The sequence below is a fragment of the Euprymna scolopes genome, chromosome 35 (genome assembly GCF_053919585.1).
Source record: "Euprymna scolopes isolate OS-2025 chromosome 35, ASM5391958v1, whole genome shotgun sequence".
Taxonomy (NCBI): Eukaryota; Metazoa; Mollusca; class Cephalopoda; order Sepiida; family Sepiolidae; genus Euprymna; species Euprymna scolopes.
In genome coordinates, this window is record NC_136516.1 from 60,290,053 (window position 1) to 60,311,252 (window position 21,200).

Genomic DNA, 21,200 nt, shown 5'->3' on the forward strand with positions numbered 1-21,200 from the left:
AAGAGAAATAAACATATCTTAAAATGATTACAATAATATAATCTGTAAATGCACTAAGAGAAATAAACATATCTTAAAATGATTATAATAATATAATCTGTAAATGCACTAAGAGAAATAAACATATCTTAAAATGATTACAATAATATAATCTGTAAATGCACTAAGAGAAATAAACATATCTTAAAATGATTACAATAATTTAATCTGTAAATGCACTAAGAGAAATAAACATATCTTAAAATGATTACAATAATATAATCTGTAAATGCACTAAGAGAAATAAACATATCGTAAAATGATTATAATAATATAATCTGTAAATGCACTAAGAGAAATAAACATATCTTAAAATGATTACAATAATATAATCTGTGTTTGCACTAAGAGAAATAAACATATCTTAACATGATTACAATAATATAATCTGTAAATGCACTAAGAGAAATAAACATATCTTAAAATGATTACAATAATATAATCTGTAAATGCAGTAAGAGAAATAAACATATATTAAAATGATTACAATAATATAATCTGTAAATGCACTAAGAGAAATACACATATCTTAAAATGATTACAATAATATAATCTGTAAATGCACTAAGAGAAATAAACATATCTGAAAGTGATTATAATAATATTACCTGTAAATGCACTAAGAGAAATAAATATATATTAAAATGATTATAATAATATAATCTGTAAATGCACTAAGAGAAATAAACATATCTTAAAATGATTACAATAATATATTCTGTAAATACACTAAAAGAAATAAACATATATTAAAATGATTATAATAATATAATCTGTAAATGCACTAAGAGAAATAAACATATCTTAAAATGATTACAATAATATAATCTGTAAATGCACTAAGAGAAATAAACATATATTAAAATGATTACAATAATATAATCTGTAAATGCACTAAGAGAAATAAACATATCTTAAAATGATTATAATAATATAATCTGTAAATGCACTAAGAGAAATAAACATATCATAATGTGATTATAATAATATAATCTGTAAATGCACTAAGAGAAATAAACATATCTTGAAATGATTATAATAATATAATCTGTAAATGCACTAAGAGAAATAAACATATCTTAAAGTGATTATAATAATATATTCTGTAAATGCACTAAGAGAAATAAACATATCTTAATGTGATTAAAAAAATATAATCTGTAAATGCACTAAGAGAAATAAACATATCTTAAAATGATTATAATAATATAATCAGTAAATGCACTACAAGAAATAAACATATCTTAAAGTGATTATAATAATATAATATGTAAATGCACTAAGAGAAATAAACATATCTTAAAGTGATTATAATAATATATTCTGTAAATGCACTAAGAGAAATAAAGATATATTAAAATAATTACAATAATATAATCTGTAAATGCACTAAGAGAAATAAACATATCTTAAAATGATTATAATAATATAATCTGTAAATGCACTAAGAGAAATAAACATATCTTAATGTGATTATAATAATATAATCTGTAAATGCACTAAGAGAAATAAACATATCTTGAAATGATTATAATAATATAATCTGTAAATGCACTAAGAGAAATAAACATATCTTAAAGTGATTATAATAATATATTCTGTAAATGCACTAAGAGAAATAAACATATCTAAATGTGATTATAATAATATATTCTGTGAATGCACTAAGAGAAATAAACATATCTTAATGTGATTATAATAATATATTCTGTAAATGCACTAAGAGAAATAAACATATCTTAATGTGATTATAGTAATATAATCTGTAAATGCACTAAGAGAAATAAACATATATTAAAATTATTACAATAATATAATCTGTAAATGCACTAAGAGATATAAACATATATTAAAGTGATTATAATAATATATTCTGTAAATGCACTAAGAGAAATAAACATATCTTAAAATGATTACAATATAATAATCTGTAAATGCACTAAGAGAAATAAACATATCTTAAAATGATTACAATAATATAATCTGTAAATGCACTAAGAGAAATAAACATATATTAAAATGATTACAATAATATAATCTGTAAATGCACTAATAGAAATAAACATATCTTAAAATGATTACAATAATATAATCTGTAAATGCACTAAAAGAAATAAACATATATAAAAATGATTACAATAATATAATCTGTGTTTGCTCTAAGAGAAATAAACATATCTTAAAATGATTACAATAATATAATCTGTAAATGCACTAAGAGAAATAAACATATCTTAAAATGATTACAATAATATAATCTGTAAATGCACTAAGAGAAATAAACATATCTTAAAATGATTACAATAATATAATCTGTAACTGCACTAAGAGAAATAAACATATCTTAAAATGATTACAATAATATAATCTGTAAATGCACTAAGAGAAATAAACATATCTTAAAATGATTACAATAATATAATATGTAAATGCACTAAGAGAAATAAACATATCTTAAAATGATTACCATAATATAATCTGTAAATGCACTAAGAGAAATAAACATATCTGAAAATGATTATAATAATATAATCTGTAAATGCACTAAGAGAAATAAACATATCTTAAAATGATTACAATAATATAATCTGTAAATGCACTAAGAGAAATAAACATATCTTAAAATGATTACAATAATATAATCTGTAAATGCACTAAGAGAAATAAACATATCTTAAAATGATTACAATAATATAATCTGTAAATGCACTAAGAGAAATAAACATATATTAAAATGATTACAATAATATAATCTGTAAATGCACTAAGAGAAATAAACATATCTGAAAGTGATTATAATAATATAACCTGTAAATGCACTAAGAGAAATAAACATATATTAAAATGATTATAATAATATAATCTGTAAATGCACTAAGAGAAATAAACATATCTTAATATTATTACAATAATATAATCTGTGTTTGCACTAAGAGAAATAAACATATCTTAAAATGATTATAATAATATATTCTGTAAATACACTAAGAGAAATAAACATATATTAAAATGATTATAATAATATAATCTGTAAATGCACTAAGAGAAATAAACATATCTTAAAATGATTAGAATAATATAATCTGTAAATGCACTAAGAGAAATAAACATATCTTAAAATGATTATAATAATATATTCTGTAAATACACTAAAAGAAATAAACATATCTTAAAATGATTATAATAATATAATCTGTAAATGCACTAAGAGAAATAAACATATATTAAAATGATTACAATCATATAATATGTAAATGCACTAAGAGAAATAAACATATCTTAAAATGATCATAATAATATAATCTGTAAATGCACTAAGAGAAATAAACATATCTTAATGTGATTATAATAATATAATCTGTAAATGCACTAAGAGAAATTAACATATCTTAAAATGATTATAATAATATAATCTGTAAATGCACTAAGAGAAATAAACATATCTTAAAGTGATTATAATAATATATTCTGTAAATTCACTAAGAGAAATAAACATATCTTAATGTGATTAAAATAATATATTCTGTAAATGCACTAAGAGAAATTAACATATCTTAATGTGATTATAGTAATATATTCTGTAAATGCACTAAGAGAAATAAACATATCTTAATGTGATTATAATAATATATTCTGTAAATGCACTAAGAGAAATAAACATATATTAAAATGATTATAATAATATAATCTGTAAATGCACTAAGAGAAATAAACATATCTTAAAATGATTATAATAATATATTCTGTAAATGCACTAAGAGAAATAAACATATCTTAAAGTGATTATAATAATATATTCTGTAAATGCACTAAGAGAAATAAACATATATTAAAATGATTACAATAATATATTCTGTAAATGCACTAAGAGAAATAAAAATATATTAAAACGATTATAATAATATATTCTGTAAATGCACTAAGAGAAATAAACATATCTTAAAGTGATTATAATAATATATTCTGTAAATGCACTAAGAGAAATAAACATATCTTAAAGTGATTATAATAATATATTCTGTAAATGCACTAAGAGAAATAAACATATCTTAATGGTATTATAATAATATAATCTGTAAATGCACTAAGAGAAATAAACATATCTTAAAGTGATTATAATAATATATTCTGTAAATGCATTAAGAGAAATAAACATATATTAAAATGATTACAATAATATAATCTGTAAATGCACTAAGAGAAATAAACATATCTTAAAGTGATTATAATAATATATTCTGTAAATGCACTAAGAGAAATAAACATACATTAAAATGATTATAATAATATAATCTGTAAATGCACTAAGAGAAATAAACATATATTAAAATGATTATAATAATATAATCTGTAAATGCACTAAGAGAAATAAACATATATTAAAATGATTACAATAATATAATCTGTAAATGCACTAAGAGAAATAAACATATCTTAAAATGATTATAATAATATAATCTGTAAATGCACTAAGAGAAATAAACATATATTAAAATGATTATAATAATATAATCTGTAAATGCACTAAGAGAAATAAACATATCTGAAAGTGATTATAATATAATCTGTAAATGCACTAAGAGAAATAAACATATCTTAAAATGATTATAATAATATAATCTGTAAATGCACTAAGAGAAATAAACATATATTAAAGTGATTATAATAATATAATCTGTAAATGCACGAAGAGAAATAAACATATCTTAAAATGATTATAATAATATAATCTGTAAATGCACTAAGAGAAATAAACATATCTTAAAATGATTATAATAATATAATCTGTAAATGCACTAAGAGAAATAAACATATCCTTAAATGATTATTATAATATAATCTGTAAATTCACTAAGAGAAATAAACATATCTTAAAATGATTACAACAAAATAATCTGTAAATGCACGAAGAGAGTAAATCCCAATTAAACTGCTTTTATTTCTTACCCTTCAATGATCAAAGATGCTGCAAGTGTGTGGATGGAGGCAAGGATAGGGAGGTTACTGTTTGGAAGGAGAATCCGCTTCCATCAAAACAGAAGGCAAATTGTAATCTTTGGCAAATTTCTTGGATGAAGATTATTCCTGAATGGGATGTTCTTTATGTTTAAAATATTTATCCAATGAAACTTATTTTTTTCTTTTGTCCAACACTTTGGGAAAATTGTACATAACAGTGTCATTAAAAATGTCGACATGTCTGCTGTTATCTGATATTTAACTACAAAGGTTTTGATATCGTTCCACTTGTTGCATATTTCTTTCAATACTGTTGTTGGTGTATCCTCCTTCCTCTGAATGTTCCTCCCCAACAGACTTGTTTTGTTCATTTTGAAGATGAAGAAGTTCTTCTGTTGTCAGCTGAGACACATGCTCTTCCAGTAGTTCTTTAACATCATTGGTGTCCACCTCCAAACATAGGCTTTTATCTAAAGACACAATATCTTCCACAATTGCTTCAGCTTTCACAGAAGCAGCCTCCTTACTGAGATCTGTCAAATCCTTCAAATTCACATTCTGTAACACAATTGGGCCACAATTTCCTCCAAGCAGAATTCATGGTCCTATAAGAAACATCAGACCATACTTGATGAACAAGAATCATGAACTGTGGACGATATTAAAATTATTTCTCCAGAAATCACATGGGTCAGCTCGATGTCATTGGTTACCTCAAAGCATTTTCTAAACAAACTTTGTGTAAAGCTTCTTAAAATTAGCAATAACCTGCTGATCCATTGATTGAATTAAAGGTATGTTATTAGCAGGCAAGAACATGATTTTTATGAAATCATATTTTCCTGTTAAATCTGCTTCCAAAGATGGAGGATGGGCAGGAGCATTATCCATTATAAAGAGGTATTGTTTACACCACATTTTCTTTTCCAAATATCTTTCAACAGGAGGTGCAAACACTTAAATAAAACCATTCAATAAAGAACCGCCTGATTAACCAAACTTTAGAGTTTGCTCGCCACATAGCGGCTAAATTGATAGTGATCAAAAGTAATTTGTGTGACTTGAACGCCTGAGGATCCTCAAGATGATAGATAAGCAGTGGTTTCACAATCTCTGCTGGCATTTTCACATCAGAAAGTGATTTCTCTTCAGGTCGTTTGGTATGTTCTTCCCAAATAACCCTGTCTCATCACAATTAAAAATCTTTTCACATAGTTTGCAAACTTGACCTTGAATGCATCTGCTGCCGCTTTATCCGAACTTGCCGCCTCTCCGTGTCAGACAATGCTACGAACACCACTTCTCTTTCTGAATTCTCAAACCTTCCTCTACTAGCTTTAACCTCAAATTTCTCATCACTTGTGAAAGGATTTAATTTCAATAAATCATTGTAAATATGTTTTACTTTTTGGCACACAAGTTCCTCACTTACATTGTCTCCAGCTAACGCCAATTGCTTTATGTAAATAAAAGTTAACTTTTCTACTTCCTATAGTAACTGCGACCTTTGTTTAGTAATTCTAGTCACACCTTCAGCTACATCACTAGCTTTAATAGAATCTTTATGCTTTAAAATAGTACTTCTAGTGTCACCCCCTTCAGCCGGTCGGTTGAGACGATCGTCGACCTCAGAACTCTTCCACTCCAATTACGGCAGCCTGAAAACGACCCGACTCTGGCGGTTTGCAGCTCACTATTTTCGTCCTTCCAGTGACCACTGCCGGTGATAATTCTTAGCCGTTTTAATGTTGCTGGTATTGGTAGTGACAGAATTATCAGTTGGTCGTCTAAATTTATACTCCGGACCTGACGTTGTGTACCCGCTTACCGGCGAACAATGCCGATAAGAGAGCCGTGGATTTTAGTGTGGTGAAAAAGGAAATAAAAACGATTCCACACACGAATAAACAATTAATCTGGGTTTATTCACAATAATAATGGTCTAATAATATTTCAGAGTTTGAAGGAAGTTGGCTGTAGCTATTTTAAAACGGTAGCTTGTGACTCGAGTTCAGATAAGTTTTTCGGCCATTGGAGATACGTGTTTTAAGTCAAAAGCCCTCTCTGCCCGACTTTAACACCATCTGAATTCGCCAAAATCGAATTCTCTCTTTTTCTCTCTTCTCCCCTCCTCTCTTCTCCTTCTGTTCTTTTCTCTGTGTTCGAGGAATATATACATATCCATCAATGCCCTTTAAACATCACGACTTTGTATTTGGTTACAACAAGAAAACTTGCCTGTCATCAGCTTTCAAACCTTGTTTTCTAAAATAAACAACCGCCTGTCATTTCATCTCGAATTCTGTGTTTCAAAATAAACAGCCAGCTCACTCCAAACTCTGACCGTTACAACAATAAGTATCTCTTGACATACTTTTTCCTTTGTCTGTTCTAACCAAAGAGTCATTTGATCGTCCTATTTTTTCTTTCTTTTGGCTCTTTTTCTATAACGGCATATCAACCCCATAACTTGGTTACACTAGTTTATTTAGCCATTTCATATTCCTTTGCAAGCTTTGACACACATATTCCTTTCAGATTTCTTTATCAGTTCCAAATTCAATTGTCGTTCACACAATTTTCCATTTTGCACTCGCTTTACTGCTTTTCTTTTTCTTTTCTTTCTTTTTATCCAATCATAAAAGAATGTTCATTTCTTCTTTGTTTCTAAAATCTTTACACGACGCTTAATCAATTATTTGAGCAACAAAGTTTTATTTTGTGCAATTACTGTCGTCTCGAGATAGGTCCGCTTCATTCATTGTATTGAAATCTACTGACCTTTTTTTTGTTGTTTAAAACTTTTTGGACACCTCGAGGTCCTTTGTCATCCCACACAACCAATTGTATTGCATGGTTCTCGTGTCATGCTGATGTGCTAAAAATAACTCAGACACCGTCTAGCGTCAAAGCGATGGCGATGACGCTGTTCTGAATATAACTGTCATCGCAAAGTTCAGACTCGCGTGGTGACGTCGTCGGAGTGGTGCCGGGTCATCACACTACACTTCAAAAGTATCACAACCAGTATGAATTACAACATTCCATTGAGGAACACTGCTGCTTGTTTATATTTAAAGTGAAGCCGGCAATTCGAACTCTGAAATTTCATATGATTACTAGGGCAAGAAAATCTCCAACTTTTGGTATGACAACCAAGTTGTTCGACAACCTAGGTATCACTGTATATATAATTCACATGGTTTTTAGTTTTTTTCTTTTACTGTGAGAGAAGTTCATAATCTTTCAAAAACAGCTCATACAAAACGTATTTACGTTGTTTCTGATTAATGAAAGAAAATCAATAGTCCTTTTTGTTAATGTACCTGTCTTTTTCCTTCATGGTTGAATGACTTAACTTTTCCAAACTTTGTTGTGAAACTATTTTGTTCTACTTAAGACAAAAATTTTTCTTCAATCCTTTTCAGGATGTTAGAGTCATTTTTTTTCAGAATTCACACTTTGCTTGTTAAAATTCCATATGATTTCAACTTCTTGCTCCATTGTTAACAAATAACTAGAACATAGCAGTAAAATCTTTTTTAAAATTCAACATTTCAATAGTAAACATAAATTTGAGTTTTATTATTGTTAAAGTTGTGTGATATACATTAAAAGAAACTGTTGGGTCGGATAAATCTGAGTACCTTGTCTTCAGTGTTCTTAGGTATAGGTTTTGAATCCTTACTTCGAGTGTTGTATGACACAGGTTTGAGTAATGTTCAAATAAATCCTCAACACTAGCCTTAGGAGATGTATGTCTCAAATCCTTGTCACCAGTATTGTGGACTTGAAGGGCCAGTAATAATCAAGCCAAACACGATGGTATAATTAGCAAAAGTATATTACAAAAAGTATACATCCGATTCTGCAGCCATAACTGCCATAAATAACTGTCAGTGTTTAGTTGTAACTGTATTTTAGTGTGTCTGTATAAGTGAAAATGGGTAGATTAACTTACAATATAACAATTATTGTACGTCACATTTTAAATTTTTTTCATGTCCCACTGAAATGATAGCTTTTAAATGAAGGACAAGATAATAGACTTACCAATTAAAATGAATGGCACATACAGGTAGACAACATCCAAACATATCAACAACCTTCATGGGCAAATCGAGACCGCTAGAAGATTTATGTAAACAAACTCCAATATCAGCACAACCTAAAGGGAGAATGACCAGATAAAGAAAATAAAAAAATAAAAAAATAATGAAGTATAAAACACAATTTAAAAAAACTTTTGTTGAATCCAATTTTTCTCAGTTTCAGTTTTGAAAGAGATTACTAGAGGTTCCATGTAAAATCATCACAAATCGACTAATATAGAAATTTATTTTTGCATTTAATTTCATATTCATATAATTACTATAAAATCATCATATAATAATGATGATGATAGGTATGTTCAATTTTCATACTTGATTACAAATTAAAAAATTAAGTCCTTTGATGACCAAAAATTAATGAATCTTGTGAATTTAATGGATTTGTAAAAATCTAAAAATATAAATAGTGTAATATACAAGCTGCCCTTATTCAGTTTTGCCCAGGTGCAGACACTTTTTTCTGAAAAATGATAAATAGTAAAAGAAAAGAAAATGTACTTAATTATCCGTTTACTTATATTTGTTGTTACTTGAAGTTTGTAATTATAAGTTTTTTTGTTTTTTAAATTATCTTCACACTGGCCAGGAGAAATATAAAAGGATTTAACTTAAAAATAAAATATTAGTATCAATTCTGCAAAAAAAAAAAAAGAAAAAAAAAAGATAAAAAACCCAATTTCACTGTAAGTAATTTAGTTGATTAAAATAGGATTTAACCATGTTTCTTATATGAAGATACAAAAAATAATTGTAAAATCTTTTTTGTAAATAAAACGTGTTATCAAAATTTGAAGCAAGAGCTAGCTTCCCTACCATAAACTTTAGAATATTAACCTCCGCACCCTGACAGAAATAAGTATGTATTGTTTTTAATCAAACAAAATAGCACACATAATAGCTTGCAAAATTTGATGATTAGTTTAGTCTGATTTTGTAAGTGGTGGGGCAAAACAATTCACCTTAGTAATTTGTTATATTAATAATTTTTTTTGTGTAAACATTACTATTACAATGATAATTTCATTTAAAGGAAATACACTTGTGATATTATTGAAAAAACATTGACCTATGCATTTTTGACATATTTGCATTAAACATTAATATTTAATAGTAGTTATACAGCTTTTAAGTTCATATAAATACTGATTCTTTGTTTGGTCAGAAATGCAAAGATGGGAACTTAAAAAACACTCATTGAATAACAATCAACTGATAGCAAACAAAAAATGTTTTTCATGATTTCTTTTGTTCAAATCAAGATATTTAGCATTTTTTATCATAAATAAATGATACCAAATAAATGTTTTCTTAAATTATGTTGGCTGCTGCATTGGGTCAGTGTTTCAGAACCTTCCAACATTTTTGTAAACTACCTGGAAAATCTGAAAATAGCATGATTCTTATTCTGTACAAGTACCTGAAGTTACTTTCCTCAAAATCAATATTTATGCAAACTTCAACATAATATTATTTTAATGCAAATAGGTCACAAATGACCTATTTGTAACTTTTTATTGGAAGTTATTCTTTAGTTGTAGCTTTAAGAGACAGGATGTTTTATAAGAAACAAATATAATGTTTTTAAAAGACTCATATGTTCTAGTAAATATTGTTTTAAGACAAATAGGTCACAGATGGTTAGGTAAAGCAAAAAGTTGTTTTTTTTATAAAGCAAATACAACTCAGGTGTATTTGCTTAAAAAAATTTTTTTTTAGTAATACTAATTTGCTTTATGGATAAAATTATATTTATGTAGATTATTTAGCAAAGAATTTTTTTTATTTTTTTGAATTTTGCAAATGTTTTGTTTTTTATTGGAGGTTGTTTTTTAGCTACACAGACTTAGGTTATTTGTAGGTTTAAAGGATAGTGGCTATGTTTCTGTTCAGTCTTAGAGGATTCACTCTCGCATGCTTTTATCTTCTTTGATATAGTTTATAGCTAATCAGTTGATTACTAATACATTAAGGTACTCCTACTGGTAAATGCAAACTTGATCTTGTATTTAACCTCCCGCTGAGGAAATAAATAAACACACTAAAAGGAAAGTAATGCATTATTGAATATTTAAAAAAAAAAATGATATATGAGGGGGAATTAATGTAAAGAAAAATGATATATGATGAGAAATTTATGTAAAAAGAAAATGATATATAACAGGGAATTTATGCAAAACAAATGATATATGATGGGGAATTTATGTAAAATAACTGATATATGATGGGGAATTTATCTAAAATAAATGATATATGAAAGGGAATTTATGTAAAAAATTCATATATGAAAGAATTTATGTAAAAATATGCAATATAGCAGGGAATTTATGTAAAACAATGATATATGAAAGGGAATTTATGTAAAACAAATGATATATGACGGGAAATTTATGTAAAAAAAAATTATATATTACGGGAAATTTATGTAAAAAAAAATGATATATTACGGGAAATTTATGTAAAAAAAATGAAATATAACGAGAAATTTATGTAAAACATGATATATGACAGATAATTTATGTAAAAAAATGATATATGACAGGGAATTTATGTAAAAAAAATGATATATGACAGGGAATTTATGTAAAAAAAATGATATATGACAGGGAATTTATGTAAAAAAAATGATATATGATGGAGAATTTATATTAAAAAATGATATATGATGGGGGATTTATGTACAAAAATTATACGATCAAATTTATGTAATAAAATGATATATGAAAGGGAATTTATGTAAAAAAAATGATATGTGACGAAATTTATGTAAAAAAAATGATATATGACAGGTAATGTATGTAAAAAAATCATATGATGGAATTCATGTAAAAAAACGATATATGACAGGAAATTTATGTGAAAAAATTGATATATGATGGGGAATTTATGTAAAAAAAAATGATATATAACAGGAAATTTATCTAAAAAAATGATATATGATGGAGAATTCATGTAAAAATAACGATATATGACAGGGAAGTTATGTAAAAAATAAATCATATATGATGCGGAATTTATGTAAAAAAATGATATATGACAGGGAATTTATGTAAAAAAATATGACGGAATTTATGTAAAAAAATGATATATGAAAGGGAATTTATGTAAAAAATGATATATGACAGGGAATTTATGTAAAAAAATGATATATGACAGGGAATTTATGTAAAAAAAATCATATATGACAGGAAATTTCTGTAAAAAAAAACATATATGACAGGGAATTTATGTAAAAAAAATGATATATGAAAGGGAATTTATGTAAAAAAAATTATATATGACGGGAAATTTATGCAAAAAAATGATATATTACAGAAAATTTATGTAAAAAAAAAATGATATATTATGGGAAATTTATGTAAAAAAATGAAATATGACGAGAAATTTATGTAAAACATGATATATGACAGGGAATTTATGTAAAAAAATGACATATGACAGGGAATTTATGTAAAAAAAATGATATATAACGGGGAATTTATGTGAAAAAATGATATATGATGGGGAATTTATGTAAAAACAATCATATATGACCGGGAATTTTTGTAAAAAAAATTATATATGATGGGGAATTTATGTAAAAAAACGATATATGACAGGGAATTTACGTAAAAAATGATGTCTGATCGGAAATTTATGTAAAAAAATGATATATGATGCGGAATTTATATAAAAAATGATATATGACAGGGAATTTATGTAAAAAAATATGATGGAATTTATGTAAAAAAATGATATATGATTGGGAATTTATGTAAAAAAAATGATATATGACAGGGAATTTATATAAAAAAAATGATATATGATGGTGAATTTATGTAAAAAAATGATATATGACGGAATTTATGTACAAAACATTATATATGACAGGGCATTTATGTAAAAAAATGATATATTACAGGGCATTTATGTAAAAACATGATATATTACAGGGCATTTATGTAAAAAAAATGATATATGATGGGGAATTTATGTAAAAAAAATTATATATGATCGGGAATTTTAGTAAAAAAAATTATATATGATGGGGAATTTATGTAAAAAAAAATGATATATGATGGGGAATTTATATCCAAAAAATCATATATGATGGGGAATTTATGTAAAAAAAGGATATATGACAGGGAATTTATGTAAAAAAAATTTATATCTGACAGGGAATTTATGTAAAACAAATCATATGATGGAATTTATGTATAAAAAAGATATATGATAGGGAATTTATTTAAATAAATGAGATGTGACAGGGAATTTATGTAAAAAAATGACATATGATGTAAAAAACATTAGATATGACAGGGAATTTATGTAAAGAAAAATTATATATGACGGGAAATTTATGTAAAAAAATGATATAATACGGGGAATTTATGGAAAACAAATTATATATGATAGGGAATTTTTCTAAACAAAACGATATATGACAGGGAATTTAAGTAAAAAAAATGATATATGATGGAGAATTTATGTAAAAAAAATGATATATGACAGGGAATTTATGTAAAAACAATCATATGATGGAATTTATGTAAAAAAACGATATATGACAGGGGATTTATGTAAAAAAAATGATATATGATGGGGAATTTTTGTTAAAAAATTTTATATAATGGGGAATTTATGTAAAAAAAAATGATATATGATGGGGAATTTATGTATAAAAATGATATATAACTGGGAATTTATGTAAAAAAATGATATATGACGGGGAATTTATCGAAAAAAAATGATATATGATAGGGAAATTATGTAAAAAAAAACATGATATATGATATGTAAAGAAAAATTATATAGAACAGGAAATTTATATATAAAAAATGATTTATGACGGAATTTATGTAATAAAAATGATATATGAAAGGGCATTTATGTAAAAAAAATGACATATTACAGGGAATTTAAGTAAAAAATGATATATGATGGGGAATTTATGTAAAAAAAATTATATATGATGGGGAATTTATGTAAAAAAATTATATATGACAGGCAATTTATGTAAAAAAAAATTATATAGGCATGGAATTTATTCCCTGCCTATATAATTTTTTTTACATAAATTCCATCATATTTAATTCTTTTTGCATAAATTCCCTGTCATATATCATTTTTGTTACATAAATTTCATGTCATGTATCTTTTTTTTTTTACATAATTTCCCTATCATATATAATAAAAAAAAATGATATATGATAGAGAATTTATATAAATAAATGATATATATAACAGGGAATTTATGTATAAAAATGATATATGACAGGAAATTTATTTAAAAAAATGTAATATGATAGGGAATTTATGTCAAAAAAATTATATATGACAGGGAATGTATGTAAAGAAAAATGATATATGACGGGAAATTTATGTAAAAAAATGATATATGACGGGGAATTTATGTAAAGAAAAATGATATATGACAGGGAATTTATGTAAAGAAAAATGATATATGACAGGGAATTTATGTAAAAAAATGATATATGACGGGGAATTTATGGAAAAAAAAATGATATATGATAGGGAATTTATGTAAACAAAACGATATATGACAGGGGATTTATGTAAAAAAATGATATATGACAGTGAATTTATGTAAAAACTGATATATGACAGGGAATTTATGTAAAAAAATTATATATAACAGGGAATTTATGTAAAAAAATCATATATGACAGGGAATTTATCTAAAAAAATGATATATGACAGGGAAATTATGTAAAAAAAATTATATATGATATGTAAAGAAAAACTATATAGGACAGGGAATTTATATTAAAAAAATGATATATGACGGAATTTATGTAAAATAAAACGATATATGACAGGGCATTTATGTAAAAAAAAATGATATATTACAGGGCATTTAAGTAAAAAATTATATATGATGGGGAATTTATGTAAAAAAAATGATATATGATGGGGAATTTATGTAAAAAAAATATATGATGGGGGAATTTATGTAAAAAAATGATATATGACGGGGAATTTATGTAAAAAAAATGATATATGAAAGGGAATTTATGTAAGAAAATGAGATATGATGGGAAGTTATGTAAGAAAATGAGATATGATGTGAAGTTATGTAAGAAAATGATATATGACAGGGAATTTATATAAACAAAATGTTATATGATGGGGAATTTATGTAAAAAAATATGATATATGACAGGGAATTTATGTAAAAGAATGATATATGACCGGGAATTTATGTAAAAAAAATCATATATGTTAAGTTTTGAGACATTTGTGTTGAACAAAGATGGCAGCTTATTTCAGATCAGTAACAAAGATGGCGACCAAGAATCAAATGCGGTCCGTCGCGTAGTTAACCTCTTAATTTCTGAGATATTATGTTGAACAAAGATGGCGGCGTAGTTCAGATCAGTAACCAAGATGGCGGCGTAGTTCAGATCAGTAACCAAGATGGCGGCTAAGAATTAAATGCGGTCTGTGACGTAGCAAATGGCAAACTGACTGAATCCAAAATTCGACGATTTTTATAATAATTTTGCGACGTTTTGATTGGTTGTTTTGGTTATAAAAATGATTGGCGAATCCATTCGTCTCATACCCCCATTAGAAGTCAAAAACTTTTTACACACCCCCTTTTTTGATATAATGGAAAAATCCTTTCAGATTCAATTTTGGTTTCACTTGAGAAAAGGAAATAAAAATAAATAAACAAAAAATAAAAATAAATGAACAAAGAAAAATAAGCCAATAAAATAATTTTTTTTTTTCTTCTGGTTTTTATGGGAATTTGTCTTTATTCTCATCGATCAAAATGAATTAATATATTGGTATAATGTGTGCAAAAAGAAACCATTTTTTTTTTTGATACATATGAAAATAAACACTTTTTAAATATATATAAACCTACAAATAGAATACTTTTCAAATACATATAAACATATGCACAAAAATTCACAAATATACATTTTGTTTTGTTTTAACAAATGTTTGCCAAAAAAAAAAAAGATACAAAAAGAACTATTTGACAAAATAAGAAGTTTACAAAAGGGTTTTAACAAGTGGCTTTCTTTTTTTTTTTTTTGTAACAAAAAAAACTGGAAACATTATGTTAGGTATTAATTGGTTAATTTGGTTAGTAAGGTAGAAATGGTCGCAGTTTAACGTCGTGCCCGGGACAATAATAACTCCAGCAATATTATGAAGTTCAAAAATGCTTCTTGAAAGCAGACACCACCAAATTATGCAACTCACCGCAACGTATTTTCCAAAAGTAATTTTCCAAAGAAAAAGAATAAAATTATCTGCTATAATTGTGGACGACCCAACCACAAAAGTTTCCAATGTCGATATAAACGCTCTAAAATGGACTCCGTAAAAAACGTTGATAACTTTGAGGAAGAACATAGATTTCTATTAACATGTAACTTTGACATTACCTCAAAGTTCTCAACGTTTTTTACGGAGTCCATTTTAGAGCGTTTTTTTTGTTCCTTTTAGGTAACGAAGAATTTGTTTTGCACGATTAAGGTTTTTAATTGTCGGTTTCGATAAGTTTTGAGATAGCTTTGTTACAGTGTAACATATGTCAGGCCTTGTTGCGGTCATCAAGTAGATGAGGCTTCCTACCATTTCCCTGTATATTCGGTTATCTGTGAATTTTGTTTCGGTCCCTATATTTTTATTTATGTCCTTTTCGACGGGAGTTGAACGCGGCTTACAATCTTGCATTCCGAACGTGAGCAGAATTTTTTTTCAATGTATCTTGATTGGTTCATAGTTATAGTTTCATTTTCACAGGTAAATTTTATACCGAGGAACCATGACAGTCGTCCAAGATCGGCCATTTTAAATTTTTTATTTAATTCATTTTTAACATCTCTTAAAGTGATGTCACAGTTTGAGGCGAGCATTATATCGTTAACCCAAAAAACTAAAATCAACAATTTATTACCTACATTTTTGGTATACATGCACGCGTCTACGGGACATTGTTTGAATTCCTGTTCTATTAAATAATTATGGAGTGTTAAATTCCAATTGTGTGCACTTTGTTTTAGTCCATATAACGATTTATTTAATTTCCACACCCAATTTTTATTTTTCATTTTGAATCCCTCTGGAGGGTAAATGTAGATTTCACGGTCAATCGGAGCATTTAAATAAGCATTTTTTAAATCCATTTGATGTATTTTTAAATCGTATTGCGTGGCAAGTTGTAATAAAATTCTAATTGTCGTTAAATTTGTCGTTGGTGAAAATGTTGCACAATATTCCACTCCAGGAATTTGTGAGAAACCTTTCGCTACAAATCTTGCTTTAAAAGTTTCACTGCCAGAAGCTGTGACTTTTTTAGAAAAAACCCAGCGTGAAGAAATTATATTTTTATCTGTTGGTTTTGCCACTATTTCGTATGTGTTATTTTCAGATAAAGCTTTCAATTCGGATACCATAGCTCGTTCCCATTCTTGGTGGTTCTGTGAATTAATCGCCTCATTATAACTTTCCGGTGCGCTGTTCAACGAATAACAGTAATCCACGGCATAATCTTGTATCTTTTCAATTTGTAAGAAGTCTGGCCTTTTTCGCTCCCTTATTGGGTATGGACGTGTCTGGTTACTGTTTTCGTCAGAAGTACTGTAATTGTCGTCGTTATTAATATTTTCATTGTGATCGATTAAGATGATAGGCAATATTTCACGTTTTTCATTCACTGGATCGCCATTTTTAAAAGTTAATGTATCATTGAATTTTACACATCTAAACCTTTTTATGGCATTTTTAGCTGCAAAGTAGATTAAGTATGCCGGACTATATTTATCGTAACCTACGAAAGTACCTTTTTCGCTTTTAGTATTTAAGTTTACTAGTGTTTTCTATAAATGCAAAACAATCAGAACCAAATAGATGTATTCTATTCATTTTAGGTTTTACACAGCAAAATGCTTCATATGGCGTTTTTCCTAGCCTCTTACTGAACGATCTATTTCTGATATATGTTGCTGCCATTAAAGCGTATGTCCATAAAATATGCGCTAATTTCGATTCGATAAGTAGGCATCTTGTCATCTCAAAAAGGGTTCGCCATGCCCTTTCAGCTGTGCCATTTTGGAAGGGGGAGTATGGTGCCGATTTCTCGTGTTTAATACAGTGGTTAATTAATAGAAGTTCAAAATCTTTACTAGTAAATTCAGTCCCATTGTCTGAGCGAATACATTTTCTGAACCGTACGGAGCAACATCTGTGGTGTAAATGAAGAAAAAAGAAACAAGAACGACCGACCGCGTTTTTGTGTGGCTTACCTCGTGTTCATAATGAAGAAGAAAGAAACAAAAATGGCTGCCCTGTTTCTTTATATGCCTACAGGGTGACCACGAGGTATGCAAATGAGATGCTCCTGATTGGAGATAAAAGAGGAGTGATTTGGGGAAGGAGGGCATTCTGAAGTTAGATTGCGAGCAGAGAAGTTGTATTTGTAGAAGAGAAAAGTCGGATTCGGGGAGAGAAAAGCTAAAGTTGCAGAAGTTCGTTTTGGAGTGGAGAGAAGACGCGTCAAGTGGTAACCAGAAAGTGAAAGTTCGGACAGCAGTGTCACGCAAGCGACAAGCTATTTCGGCACATCAAGCAAATTAACATGGCTGAGTGGAGACTGAGCACTCAGATGTTGAGACCCTTTACTGGGGAGGGTGACCTGATTAAGTGGCTGGAGAAATTAAAAATGGTGGCGAAGCTGCAAAAGATAGAAGATGTGGTCACCCTGCTGCCGCTATACTTAGAGGGGGAAGCCCTCACGATTTACCAGCAGATGCGAGATGAAGACGAGGAAGACCTTGCCTTAGTGGAGCAAAGGCTGAAATTGGCCTTCGCTGAGGGCCCATTTGAAGCACTTGGCAAGCTGTCAAGTTTGAGGTGGACCAGCGAGTCCGTTGACATCTTTGCGGCAGAGATCAGGAGACTGGCAGGGTTGGCTGGTTACGTGGGGAGGAGCCTGGAGATGATAGTAAAGCTGTACCTAGTGAACGGCTTCCCAGAGGAAATCTCTGCGAACATGCAGAGAATCACGGGGATCCATTCTATGGAAGTGGACGATCTCTTGGTCCACGCCAGAGTCCTAGTGAAAAATGTTAAAAGCCCAATCGTGGCTGCAGCTGTGAGTGGAAATATGTGCATGAGGCCTCACTTGAATGAGAGGCAGCCAGCGAGGCGACAGGAGGGGAGACCTGCCATCAAGTGTTTCCGGTGCCAGGGTCCTCATCTGATCAAGGACTGCAAAGAGCCGAGACCGGGGATCACGTGCTACCGATGTGGACAAGTGGGGCATATTAGCTGCTATTGTGTTGCGTCACGGGACCAGGGAAACGAGTGAAGGGGAGCTATTGCACCAGTGGTTACACCTTCTGTGTGGAAATGGCGCATGATGGAACATTGCCTCGGTTACCGGTGGTAGTCAATGGGAAGAGAGCCATAGCCCTTGTCGACACAGGCTGCACTACAACGTTGTTAGCAAGAAATGTCGCGAGGTCATGGAGCGGAACCAGGATTATTAGGACCGTGGATGGCAGGGATGTGAAATGCCTAGGAGAGACGACAGCGGAAGTAATGGTGCAAGGGGTGCCCATTGGACTGCAAGCTCTAGTGTTGAATCATCTGGTCGGTGGTGTCGACGTGATTATAGGTATGAGTGCAATTAATCGACTGGGGGGCGCTACGTTAAGAGGGGGCCAAGTGACGTTTGGACGTCTCGGCGCAGTGGGGATGGCAGGAGTGGAAAGTGATAGAACCGTCAGAACCCCAAAACCGGAGGTTTGCTGCATTGAGGACAAAGATTTCCTGGCGAAGTTTGATGGCGTGAGGTGGACGGTGGAATGGAAATGGATCTCCGGGCCCCCAGAACTACAGAATAAGGTGGGCTGCTACGAAAACACCCTGCGAGGAGAAATAAGAAAAGGATTCGAGGAAGAAGTGGAGAGGTGGATAAAAGAAGGAATTCTGAAACCGTGGACAGGAGAAGAAAAAGGAGTGTTGCCACTACTGGCAGTTGTTCAGCCTACCAAAAACAAGATTAGGCCCGTGCTGGATTTTAGGGAATTGAACAGACACGTAGCCTGCCACACTGGAACGGGGATCGACGTATGTGAGGAGGTCATGAGGAAATGGAGAAGAATGGGGCGGGCCACTAAGATTGTCGATCTGAAATCGGCATATCTGCAGATCCATGTAGATGAAAAACTCTGGCAGTACCAACTGGTCCGGTACAAGGGGCGGGTGTATTGTCTGACGAGGTTAGGCTTTGGGCTGAGTTCAGCCCCCAAAATTATGACTGCCGTGCTGAAGACAGTGCTGAGCAAAGACTGTACAGTGGAGGAGGCCATTAGTTCGTACATTGACGACATCCTGGTGGAGGAGGCAGAGGTGACAGCAGAGAAAGTAAGAAGCCATGTCGAGAAGTATGGGTTAACTGTAAAACCGGCGGAGACCCTAGATGGAGGAGCGGTGCTGGGATTGAAACTAAGGCGAGATGGAAAAGAAAGCCTTGTCTTCGAACGAGGCAATGCAATACCCGAAGTCGGATCTGAGCTGACGAGGCGAGAACTCTTCTCAGTCTGCAGGAGGCTGGTCGGGCACTATCCTATCGCTGGCTGGCTAAGGATAGCATGCAGCTTTATTAAATGACAAACAGGCACTGATGGCTGGGAGGGCCGTGTGACGAAGGAGGTCATGAATATGCTGCAAGAAGTCATTGCGAGAGTGAGGAATGAGGACCCAGTGAAAGGGAAATGGTATGTCAGCGGCGAAGACGCGGGTGTGGTTTGATGCGATGCCAGTAACCTGGAGTTGGCCGTCGTACTAGAGATAGGAGGTGTAACTGTGGAGGATGTGGCGTGGCTAAGAAAAAACAACGACTTCTCCCATATCAACGTAGCAGAACTAGATGCCGCTATAAAAGGAATCAATCTGGCCCTGAAATGGGGATTGAAAATAATTGAAGTCAAAACCGATTCGGCAACGGTAGCGTCGTGGATTCGGTCGGCAGTAACTGGCGATAAGAGAGTTAAGACCAGGGGTGCTGCGGAAATGCTGATCAAGCGCAGACTCGGAGTGCTCACCGACCTGATAGCGGAATTCCAG

The 21,200-nt window shown here is 29.8% G+C and overlaps 1 protein-coding gene across 4 annotated transcripts in view; it reads right to left on the bottom strand.

Annotated features, from left to right (window-relative positions):
• The window catches only part of LOC145259874 (chitobiosyldiphosphodolichol beta-mannosyltransferase-like), a 432,123-nt gene that overhangs the window by 53,851 nt on the left and 357,072 nt on the right, over positions 1 to 21,200 (bottom strand). For all 4 annotated transcript variants that reach the window (XM_080117752.1, XM_080117753.1, XM_080117749.1 and 1 more), the window contains exon 12: positions 9,052 to 9,166. In XM_080117752.1, the coding sequence (XP_079973878.1) occupies positions 9,052 to 9,166 (115 nt within the window). The remainder of the gene's footprint in view (positions 1 to 9,051; positions 9,167 to 21,200) is intronic.